At 30.1% G+C, this 12,185-nt stretch overlaps 2 protein-coding genes across 2 annotated transcripts; one reads left to right on the top strand and one right to left on the bottom strand.

The window, feature by feature from the left end:
- The first annotated feature begins 247 nt into the window (after nucleotides 1–247).
- Nucleotides 248–3,514, top strand: LOC130798331 (heavy metal-associated isoprenylated plant protein 7-like). Its single transcript, XM_057661267.1, has 5 exons — nucleotides 248–580; nucleotides 690–951; nucleotides 1,026–1,234; nucleotides 2,174–2,261; nucleotides 2,974–3,514. The coding sequence occupies exons 1-5, from the start codon at nucleotides 572–574 to the stop codon at nucleotides 3,438–3,440; spliced, it is 1,035 nt and encodes a 344-aa protein (XP_057517250.1). The 5' UTR covers nucleotides 248–571; the 3' UTR covers nucleotides 3,441–3,514.
- A 6,917-nt stretch (nucleotides 3,515–10,431) lies between these two features.
- Nucleotides 10,432–11,935, bottom strand: LOC130797938 (basic blue protein). The gene is made up of 2 exons (XM_057660737.1): nucleotides 11,646–11,935; nucleotides 10,432–11,008 (listed from the first exon to the last, which is right to left on the bottom strand). The coding sequence occupies exons 1-2, from the start codon at nucleotides 11,815–11,817 to the stop codon at nucleotides 10,644–10,646; spliced, it is 537 nt and encodes a 178-aa protein (XP_057516720.1). The 5' UTR covers nucleotides 11,818–11,935; the 3' UTR covers nucleotides 10,432–10,643.
- Between the last annotated feature and the right edge of the window lie 250 nt (nucleotides 11,936–12,185).

Here is a 12,185-nt window from a genome sequence, read left to right on the forward strand (position 1 = left end):
TGACAGACCAATATAGTCTGTTGGCATGCATACTCGTACCTTGACGCTCATATTATTCCACTTAGACACACTCACCACTCAACCGGCCCACAGACATGACCAGCGGCAGCACGGTATGGCCCGTTGCCCATGTCTAGCTGAGACTTTGGGTATACCCTAATACCCATTACCCACCATGTAATAGTATTAGTACCAATAGGCAATTAATGGTTATATGAGGAAGGTGGATTGTAGGAAGAAATAAGCCAAAGTGGGGTTGGGAGAGGGAATAAGGTGGAGCATGTGTCAAGTGTGGGTCCCAACCTGCAGTGCACGTGCTCTCCTATAAAAAGCCACGTCATTGGAGGCTGATGATGATGAGGATGAGTGGCTACAGATCTGCCTCTCTACTCTATTCTGATTTCTGCTTACTCACTCACTCACCCCTTCAGTCTTGAGAAGTGAGCCGCACACTGTGTCACTAAAAACTGACTCACAAATCTCATTATCTCCCTTCTTTCCTATACTCCACTCACAACAAAATTACTACCCATCTACCTAAATTAGGAGAGAGAAAAAAACCCACTTAAAAATGGGAGAGGTCTCCACTAATCTTCTCTTCTTGATTCATCTTCAGCAAAACCCATTTTTTATTTCAATCTTTTGTTGATTTTTTATGCTAATTTTTGTTGTTTTTATTTATTTTTTAGGAGAAGAAAAAACCAGAAGGTGAGAAGAAATCTGAGGAGAAAAAAACAGAAGCTAAAAACCCAGAAACAGAGAAAGTTGAAAAACCAGCAGAAGGCGAGAAACCAAAAGTTGAGGAAAATAAATCAGAGGAGAATAAGAAAGAATCAAAAGTAGAACAGGCGCCGCCGCCTCCACCACCACCGCAGGAGATAATCTTGCGAGTTTTCATGCATTGTGAAGGATGTGCTCGTAAAGTTAGAAGATCTCTTAAAGGTTTTAACGGTAAGTTTTTCTGGTATTTTAGTAATATTTGAATTTGCACTGTATAATAATGACTGAAATGAATGGATTTACAGGTGTGGAAGATGTAATGACAGATTGCAAAACGCATAAAGTAGTGGTGAAAGGAGAGAAAGCAGATCCGTTGAAAGTGTTGGATAGGCTTCAGAAAAAAACACATCGTCAAGTTGAATTACTCTCTCCAATCCCTAAACCTCCGGCTGCAGAAGAAGCTGTTAAATCGGAGGAAAAACAGCCCCCTAAACCAGAAGAGATTAAAGAAGAGGTGTTTTTCTTTTCTTTTTTTTTTCTTTTATGTGGTGATTTTCTTTTTTTAATATGAGAAAAATCCGATGTTTGGATTATTTTTTATATAAAAGAAAGATGGAAAATTATAAGCCCACAATTTAAAGCTGAGATTCTTAAAATTGAATTTAGTTTTCAGCGAGTCTAATCTTGTACAAGACGGCTGTTAATTTGAGCCGGCTCAATTTCTAGGCATTTTTTTTATTTTTTTTTGAATATTTTTCAATTTTGATGTTAAAGATATTAATTTTAACTTCTAATTTTCAAAATTAATTGATACCTAGTTGTTGTAGGCCAACTCACACTTTATCTTAACTTAGGACTTCATCTTAACTTAGGACAGTCTTGTCCAAGTTTTTGTGTTTAGTTTTTCTATTTTTCTGGGTCCCAATTTAATTTTATTCCGTCTCTATAATGAATATAACAAGAGTATAAATTTAAGAACATTTATTCTTCAATTTGATCTTTATTAGACATTTGTTAATGCATACCTCCTCCGTTTGAAATACTTCATTAGTGACATTAAAGTGACATGTTTATTTTTCAATATTAGTATCATAACAAGTATAATAAATACAATAAAATAGAGAAGTATATTCAATAGATCTTTATATGATTATGTTTATTTTATAGATTAAAATAAAATATAAATTAAAAAAATAGTTGAATAATCTTGAATTTTAATTTAAAATCTTGAATAAAGTGTGTTTTGTGATTTTCTCATAAAGTAGTTTTTTTATTTGTAATAGTTTTGGTCTAACTCAATTGAAATGTCTAATTACCGTAAAAAAAAAATGTTAAAAATGTAAGAAATGGAGGGAGTATGATGAACCGTTATAAATGACTTTTGTGTTGTTCATACTACTTTTGTTTTAAATTAATTTGTTATTTGAAAGTGTATAAATTTGTAATTATGCAGCCAAAAGTCATTACTGTGGTGCTCAAAGTTCACATGCATTGTGAGGCATGTTCTTTAGAGATCAAAAAACGCATCGAGAGAATTAAAGGTAATTCTCTTTTTCTTTAATTATCTTTTTTTTTATTATTTTCAAATTTTCAGTATATTTAATTATAAATATAAATTTTTTTAAGCATATTCCTAGTCTAGTCTACTTTTTGTTGTTGGGCTATAATAAATTTTCTAAATGAAGTGTATTAAATATAAAATAAATTTCCATGTTTCTCAATGGGGTAATGATGTGATTTTCTATTCTGTTCATCAAAATCAGGACATTCTTCATTCGAACAAGTATTATTTTAGTAGAACTATAACTAATCCATCAACTTCATGGTAGTTGAAAAAGTTTCATACTTAATTCTCCCAACTAAACTCATCTTCCTAAAGGACACTAAAATACAGGGCGAATATTCATCTTTACATGTTTGTCATGTATGGATTTGGTTTTTGATCAAATGAATCGTGCCATGACCTAGGCAACCTCGAGCTTAGATTCCCCGTTTATCGTGTGTCCATCATTTTTTGTGTTATATGTTACCCAATTCAATATTAATCGGATTTTTAATCAAATAATTGGGTTGTCCATAAAGGAAATGTAACGTAAAAGTAGGCATTAAGTTTTAATGGGATGGGCCTGAGAGGCGTATCTCAAAAGACAGGCCGATTTGGACTTAGATTCCCCCACCCATGTTCCTTTTTTATGATTAGTTCAAATTGTTTCTTCTAAATCACAATAATTACAAGACTTAATTAATTTTCAGAGGTGGAAGAAGCAATGCCAGATCTAAAGAACTCACAAGTGACAGTGAAGGGAACATTTTCCCCAACAAAACTAGTAGAATATGTATACAAACGCACCGGAAAACATGCAACCATAATTCAACAAGATCCCCCTGAGGAGAAAAAAGAGGAAGCAGGTAAAGAAGGAAAAGAGGATAAGAAAGAAGAAGCAGCTGGAGATCAAGAAGGGAAAAAGGCTGAACAAAAAGGGGAGGAAGGAAAGAGCGACAAAAAAGAGGAAGGCGGTGGTGGAGGCGGAGGGCAAGAAGGAAAACCCGCTATTGAAAGTGGCGACGGGGCAGCAACAACGGTGGAGGAGGGACCTAAGATAGTAGAAATAAAGAGAAATGAGTTTTACTATTACCCTCCTAGGTATGCAATGGAAATGTATGCATATCCTCCTCAAATCTTTAGTGATGAGAATCCTAATGCTTGTTCTATCATGTAAATTTTTACTTTAAAACATTTGTGGGGACAAAAAAATATATTTGGTTTATTTTATTAGTTGTATAATTGTTCTATTAGAAAGGGTCAAAGTCAGCAACTCATTATTCCGCACAAGTTAGAGTTCGGGGAAGAAGGATGGCAGGCAAATCATACCCGTACCCTTTTCAAGGAGCGGGAAGGAGTTCTAGGAAGGGTAATTATGTCAATCATATATTGCTTTTCTTTTTGTCTCTTTACATGTGCTCTTTGGTTAGTTTACTATAAAATCCATGCAGAGAAGTCCTAGCTAGAATAAAAATTTTGGTGAGGATCTAATTACCTTTTTGTTATAGTTTTGTAGTAGTACTTTTGGCAGGGTAGAAACAATAAACTATTAGGGAATAATCATGTAGAATTAATAATTAAGTATATATAAATATATATTATAGTGCTAATACTTTGAACTTTGAAGCCCACATTTTTTGTTTTTGCCAACTTTATTTTTTGTCTTCATTATCAATTGGACATTCACAAAAAGTTGTGTATAATGATTTAAATACTTTAGGTCTTTATTTCATGAACAAAATGTAAAAAAAATAAAGTAAATTAAATAGACACAAAAGAAATGAATATCTAAATCAATTTTGAACTTTCTATGTGATTTGAGAATGATTATATATCTCTTCTACTACTTGTTGAATTTGTTATTATACTCTTCTACTGCGAGTCTACGATAATTATATGATTTAAAAACTCTTCTATTAATTGCATGCACCGGCAAATAGAATGAAAGTTAGATTCAAATCCGACGATGAAGAATTTGACAATATAATTCGACTTCCGATCTGAGTCAGATCGGAGGTGGATTGCCGGAAAATCTGACTCGAAATCTACTTCGATCCTACCGTAACTCTGATTGGACCTGACATTCAACACTGACTTTGTCCTAATATTTAATTATACAGTTTATTTTATATAAATTTTTATATTTTATATAATGCAAATTTTTCTAGTATAAGATTTTATGAAGTCTCAAAATATGTATAATTAGATTCGAGTTTGACCCATTGTGATCTGAAACATAAGTAAGCGGAAGCAATGATACATAGAGCAGTAAGCACAGAGGAATCCTAATTTGGTGACTATTAGGAATCCTAAGCATTAGGATAGCCGTTGGTTTTAGTTAAGTTAATTTTTGGAGTGAAAAAATTCTTTGAGAATTAAATTTGTGGTAGCGTAGTGGGGTCAAATCGTACCTAGGTTCGCAAGTCGCAACTGCCTAGTGCCTACCTTTATTTTTTCATTTATTACTAGACCGATATAATTTTTTTTAAGGTTAAAAAGTAAAGCTTAAAAAAAATAATTTTAAAATTTTATAAAATCAATTCTAAATTCAACTCAAAAAACTCCATTAAGACTAGCTTAAAATATTAATTCTTGGTTTAAGATTCTCATTACAATTTTAAAGTAAAATGACTTAAATACTCCCCCTATTCATCTTAAGTGTCCCATTTATTTTATACATTCTATCCAATGTACTTATTTAATCCTTAATATATCGAGTTATATATAATTAAAAATTATAAAAAGTTGATATTTATAATCTTTACATCAAAACGAATCAAATAAGATCCCACATGATTATGTTTTAACTTATAGATTAATAATAAAATGCAATTTAAGAGTGATAAATAAATAGTGTCTCAAAAGTAAATGGGACACCTAAGGTGAATAGGAGGAGGTATTAAAATTGGTATTAAAAACTTTAAACTTTGACTTTTAAGTCATGAAATTGGTCAGAATTTTAAAAATTAATAATTTTTTTACTTGCCTTGTACCAGTCGCTTAACTTAGACCGTCTCCCATGAAACTCATTGATACCTTAAAATGGTTACTTACTTTTCATAGTTAAAGTGATGACTTATAACCTTAAAATGATGACTTATAAACTTAAAGTGATCAATTAGAAAAATGGGCTAATTGTATGGGCTCATCTCATGATGATACGCTCTCATACTACACTTGTAGATTTATTATTTATTTCAGTACCAGTGTAATGCCCATGCAATTCACGTGATTTTTAAAATTTTCATATATATAGTAATTAACTATTTTGATAATGTTTTTTTAGCGCAATTAATAATTATACAGATAAAGAAATACATTAAATCATCATATTAAAAAAAAATCACAAACTGAATCAAAGTAGATATTAAATATTATATTATAAGTTATTGATAATTTGGTATAAATCCCACATGAATCATAAGTAAAATTCTAGTATATTGTAAACGATATAATATCTAAATAACTCTATCCTGTTTTGAATTTAGCAACAATGTTGTCGATTCAAATTCTTGTGCAAAGTCGTTGAATATATATACATAAGAAATGAAAAATTGTATGTTTGAACCGCGAAAATGAGAAATAAATATTAATAAATTGATTTAAAAGATGATAAAGTATTTAGTAATTTTTGTATAAAATAAAATGTGTTTAATAAAATACTTAATTAATAACCAGAAGTATTTTAATTAGCTTCCTAGGGAAGTTTTGGACATTTAATTAGAATGTGTTTATTATATAATTATGTTTGGCCTAACTTTTGGAAATCAACTTTTGTTCCCCAAAAGTAATTCTGTAGAAATTATTGCAAGAGACACTTTTTAGAAACAAATGTGTTTGACCTCATATTTTTTAAAAGAGCTTTTGGAAAACAAAAACAATTTGTGTGTTTGGCCTTTTTTTCCTTATGTTTACCTAAAGTTAGTGTTGTTATATGATGGAAAAACATATAGCATACTGCATACATTAAAAAATAATCACTATAATGTTAGAATAAAAACATTCAAATACACTAAAGTAATTGAAAATGAAAATAAATCCCAAATTTGACAATTTACAATATAGAAAAACATATATAAATGTGTTAATAAATTTAAAGATTAAACATATATGAAATTTTGATGTAATTTGATCGCATAATATTCAATAAGCATGGAGTTACTTAAAATAATTGGGATGTTGGTTGTGATAACAAATGAATAATTATGCAATGAAGTAGAAAATTTTGAATTTTGGAGGAATATATGGGGAAAGAAAGAAAAGGCAATGAAAAAAATTTTCATATTTAGTTGGAGAAAATATAGGAATTTTTTTAACATAAAATGAGAAAAGTATAGAGCTCTTTGAGAAGTTTGTAACTTCTTCTCTTGACCCCTTGTAGAAGTTATTTTTAGCTTTTTTCAAAAAAATTTTAACTTCTAAAAAACACAGTGTTTGGTTAAATTTTGGCTATTCTGTTGCAGAATTTGTTATAAAAGCTTAGCCAAACACTAATAATCATAACTATTTTAGTTTCAAGAAGTTTTAGAATTTTTTTTAAAATTTCTTTGTAAGGAGTTCACATGGCAAGATTTTACACATTTTCAACTCTAATTCTCCAATTACCATATGGTAAGGTGGTCCAGTCGCACGTTTTGTACGACTGGTTTATTTATTTATAATTATTTTTAATTTAATTTACATTATTATTTAGATTATTATTATTAATATTATTATTAATATTATTATTAATATTATTATTAATTTTATTATTATTATTATTATTATTATTATTAATTTTTGTTATTATTATTATTATTATTATTATTATTATTATTATTATTATTAATGTAAGTAATTTATATTATTAACATTTCTATTATTTTTTTATTATTTTTTAAATAATTTATAATTATATGTTATTATTATTATTTTCTTATTATTTAATATTAATTTGTTTTATTATTATTACAATTATTTTATTATATTTTTTGTATTGTTATTATATTAATATTAATTATTTAAGTAAATTATAATTTCCAGCCGCGGTTTACCTGCGACTGAACCGCGGTTGGCTCGCGGTTTTCCTGCGACTCCCTATAATTTTTTTTAAATTTAAAATAATATGATTCGAAAAAAAATTACCTCGATTAATTGTTTGCGGATTGAATTTCTTAGTTTTTTGCTCCAAAAATTTTATGTTGTAATTTTGTTTTTTGAGTGTGATAAGAGAGTTATTTAGTGAGATTGGAGTATATATAGGAAATTTTAAGTTCAGTGACAAAATAATGATTTTTTAAAATCTAGGGACAAATTCATAATTTTATTTGAGAAGTGGCGATAAAATAAAAAAAATAGCAATATTTAAGGATTTCGTTAATTTAATTGTCCATGGTCCGCCTAAAGTCCACCTTTATGTTCTCGACTCTCGAGTCATGCTGAGCAAGACATATGCCAACTCTAGCCCACTTCCATCTTTAATTACAAGTCTCAATAGGAAGGGCATACCGTACTAAATATTAAATGTCTCATTTCTAACTCCGCCATCATAAAGCTGAAACAAAATGATAAATATTGCGATAAAAATAATTCTAATATTTAGATTTTTGTGTGGAATAGGTTGTTGACTTAGCAATTTAAAAATAAAATGTAATCTTACATTAAATAAGGAGATACTAATAATTTTGTAATTGATACATTAAAATCCAGGAATAATTGTACATTAAATAAGGAAATTATATGATGGATTTGAAAAAATTTTGTAATTGATGCATTAAAATCCAACAATAATTTTGTAATTTAATACTACCTCGCCTACTTATCCCATTTAGTTTTTCACACTTGCCGAGACAACATTATAGTCTTTAATATCTCAAATTATTTTTAACTAAAAATTATAAAAATTTAATATTAATCTTCCTTGTATTGAGACAAATCATACAAGATCTCACGTGACCATGTTTTAGCTTATAGATTAAGAGTAAAATACAAATTAAGAGTGATAAGTGGATAGTGCCCAAAAATAAATGGGACAATTAGGCTGAATAGGAGGGAGTATTAATTTGCAATAAATGGTAAAAAAAATCAGCACTTTGAATTTTTTGCAGACATAGTATTCAAAATTTATCTTGATTGAATTACATACATGGTTATTTGTTGATTAATAATAAAAAAACCATTTAAATAAGATAACGATAATACAAAATTTCATCATTAATTAAATTTAGATTCTTTATATTAGTAGCTATTTAATTCTAGTAATGATATATTACTATTACTATTACCATTACTAATGATACTGTGAGTCAGTGATACTATTGTTAGTAGCTATACTAATACTTGCACCAATACTATTATATTACAACTAAAATTTTCTAGAAATAAAAAATAAAGCTTAATAAGAAATTGACCGAATTATTGTAACCCAAAAAAGGTACGTGGAACTAGTACTATTTCTAAATCAGCTAGTTTCTTGAGAGACCCTTTTTTGAGAGACGTCTCTTAAGTCCCAGCCCGTTAAAACTTAATTTCTACTTATCGTATTTTTAATGCCTACTTACATTATTTTTGATGCCTATTTATCATATCCTTGATGTTTACTTACAATATCTTAAATGTCTACTTGCATTATTTTTAAAGCCTACTTACAATATTTCAAAAAAACATATAATGGGCTGACCCATTTAGAGGTTGTCTTTCAAAAAAACCGTCTCTCACAAGAATTTATATTTCTAAATTTGATGAATCCATTCCAATATCAATCATGACAAATTCAAGATTCATTGAACTAAACCAAAAGCGGCCCAAACCGTGGGCATCAATGAAAAATTTAAATAGGTGAGCAAAAAAATATAAAAAATTCATACAATAGCAAACTTTGCAAAATAATTTTCAAGATAAGTAATTTTTTCCTAAAGCTATGGTTTGGGACTGTTCCCTATTACTATTAGTAACAGCGAACAAAGACTGGAGGTCAAAAATTGTCAAAGTCTTTGTTCGCTGTTACAGGTGCGAGCTAAAAACAACAGATGCCCCAGTTTGACCAGGTTTTAACTTTGTTCGTTGTTAGTAACAGCAAATACACCCTTTGCTTTTCTTTAACCCTTTGTCTTTGTTCGCTGTTATTAAGTGCGAACAGCCCCAAACTTTAGGTCTGGAAAAATATGTTTAACTTGAAAAATAGTTTAAACATTGACTATAATATAATTTTTTTTATATACTTTTGCTTACTTATTTCAAATTTTCGGCACCTATTTCTTACCTGCATTGTAGAAGTTTGTAATCCATCTGCTCCTCAATCCTCAATGAGAATCGGTTCATAGAATAAGTAGTAGTAGATTATCTTTTTTTAAGGTCGGATTTTTCGAAAATACTTTCCGATACACAATAAATACCCCTTTAGGCCCTTTTGCTCCTCATAGCACACTTTAGTTTTTGTTACTATAGGTCTATAGCCATTGGTTATTATGAGTTTGTTTTAGAGGTGTTGAATAGGTTAGATAACGGTTAGACTGGGCTTAAGTAAATATATAGATCGGATTGAATGAGAACTTTTTAATCTTAGAGCTTTAAAAAGTTCGGCCTGCCCTAACCTATCTCATTTTTATTACTAAAAATTATTTTAATAATCTGAATCTGGATTGAAATTGTCATTTATAATATTTAAATTATACGTTAATTATATTATTTAAATAGGCCTGTGTTCAACTTTTATTGACCTTTTTTAACTCGCTTCATTTTAATTATAGTAGAGCCCATTTCGACACGACAATCACAAAACCCGTGTAAAAACGACCTGACTAAGGGCTCAAAATAAAGGTCCGCCACTTGAAAACCCCATAGTTGTGACAATTGATTCGTAACCGCGTCACCGCACCCCTTTCGATCACCACAGCCGCAACTCCTATTAGTACTACCATGTTTAGGAGTAACTTTCCAAATTCAATTTTAGGATTTTGTCAAAAAATTTAGGAATTTCAGGGTTGAACTATCATCTTTAGAAGAAGATTGTTAATGTTTGGAGTTTGATTTTGTTTTTGATCTTTATCATTTACCGACTATTATTGTATTATATTCCACTTCTCAACAACCAAAGCAATGTTTTGATAAATAGTAATCTAGTTAGTAACAGAGCCGTCTTGAAAAATTTAAAGGTTTGCACGAAATTATTATTTTGTGTTTTATTTATAGTAAATATATTTATTTTATTAATAATTTAACATATTTATTTTTATAAACTCTTCATATAGGGAGAAAAAGAGGTCATGTACAGTCGATCACCCTCAAAAGACCCCGGGTTAGTAAATGGGTAATATTCAAAATTTATAAAATGAATAACAAATAGTAGTACAAAGCAACATACATAGAACTCCAAAAAAAAGGCTCTTGTAAAAGAAGCAATTTACAGGCCAAACATTGGCAAAACAGCAGAAACAATTAACGGAAAGAAATAAAGACCAGAAAGAACACCAAAAGTCGAAGATGAAGACGTAGGCGAAGAAGAAGAAGAAGATGACGATGAATCTGAAGTTGGAGACGATGATGAAGATTGTTTATCGGCAGCAACAACATTAACCTTGAGTTTCATTCCTGCACTGCAATGTCCAGAAGTTCCACAAGCAAAATAACGAGTCCCAACTTTATCTAGCTTTACAACATCATTGCCTGTGCTCATTGAATTTGCTGCATTGCTTGTGTCACATGATTTGTATTCATTTTCACTTCCAAGTTCTGCCACATTGTGTAGTCCTGGTGTGTATTTGAACACTGACAAGTGAAATAAATTATATCATTTTAGTTTACTAAATTCATGGGTGAGGTCTGATTGTGGTAAAAAAAATGTTATTAGTTATTGTCATAATCATCAACCCACTATATTATACAAGTCGAAGAAGGTATCGGACATATTACAGGGGTGTTTGCCAATTGACTGTCGTCTGTTGGTCGTTGGTCTTTTTCGTTGGCTTGTTTGACTAGTTGAAAATATTGGCTTTTTTGTTGGCTTATAAGCTAGCTAAAAAAGCAAGCTATTTATGGAGATGTTTGTTAACTGTTTATTAAAAAGAAAGTGGAAACCGAAAGCCAACAAAAAAGCTAATTGGAGTAGCTTTTTTATTTTGGCTTAAGTCATTTGCCAAACATTTTCTTTGGCTATTTAACCAACCAAGAAGATAAAAATCAACCATAAAGTCAATGTAAAAGCCAACATCCAAATACCCGATACTCCTACTTTCTCTAAGAAGAGGGCAAAGAGAAATGCATACGCTCAAATAATCTCCAAAGGAATGGACTCTACAAAGAAAAAGTTAGTAACATACATTTTGCTCGCAAAGGCGCCTACAACTAACAAACCGCATTATAAAAAATTTCATTAAATAAAAGTAAAACAATAAGAGGGTATTACCAAGTGTATCACCAACAGCAAAAGTTTGGGTTTTAGCCCATGAATCATAATCAGTAGACTCATCCCATCCATCACTTCCACCTACAATATGTTTGGTTGCAGACCCTTCTTTAATGTTGCAAACCATTAAAACCACCACCATTGCCAACAATCTTCTCTTTGAAACTTCCATTGTTACTTCTTCTACCAGCTATAGCTTAAATTTAGTTGGTACCCACTTCCCACTTTTTAGTTTCCATGCTATTTATAGCACTCAAGAAAACATTTAGTGTTCCTCAAGTTACAACAACACAGGTGGCTAAAAGCTTTGCTTTGCAACAAAGGGATTTTATTTGTTGCTGTGATAATTACATCTTTGAATAGTAACTTTAACATACTTTTGGTATTATACTCCTATATTATTAAAGATATTGACTATACTTGCGGAAACTTGGGTACTCGGTCTCTGTCACTGGTTGTTCGTATGAACTTTCTGGGTTGAAGTTGCTGCTTTTAATTTTATGATGTTGGGATAGTTTATCCGATACCGATAAATTAAAG

Source organism: Amaranthus tricolor, chromosome 13 (genome assembly GCF_026212465.1).
Source record: "Amaranthus tricolor cultivar Red isolate AtriRed21 chromosome 13, ASM2621246v1, whole genome shotgun sequence".
Taxonomy (NCBI): domain Eukaryota; kingdom Viridiplantae; phylum Streptophyta; class Magnoliopsida; order Caryophyllales; family Amaranthaceae; genus Amaranthus; species Amaranthus tricolor.

What these genes read in the sequence shown, in the direction of transcription:
- LOC130798331 (XM_057661267.1), top strand. An exon ending in ATCTCTTAAAGGTTTTAACG is followed by an intron (nt 952 to 1,025) that starts GTAAGTTTTTCT and finishes ATGGATTTACAG; the next exon opens with GTGTGGAAGATGTAATGACA. An exon ending in CAGAAGAGATTAAAGAAGAG is followed by an intron (nt 1,235 to 2,173) that starts GTGTTTTTCTTT and finishes GTAATTATGCAG; the next exon opens with CCAAAAGTCATTACTGTGGT.
- LOC130797938 (XM_057660737.1), bottom strand. Translation starts at nt 11,817, where the DNA reads ATGGAAGTTTCAAAGAGAAGATTGTTGGCAATGGTGGTGGTTTTAATG. An exon ending in TGCTGTTGGTGATACACTTG is followed by an intron (nt 11,009 to 11,645) that starts GTAATACCCTCT and finishes TTCACTTGTCAG; the next exon opens with TGTTCAAATACACACCAGGA.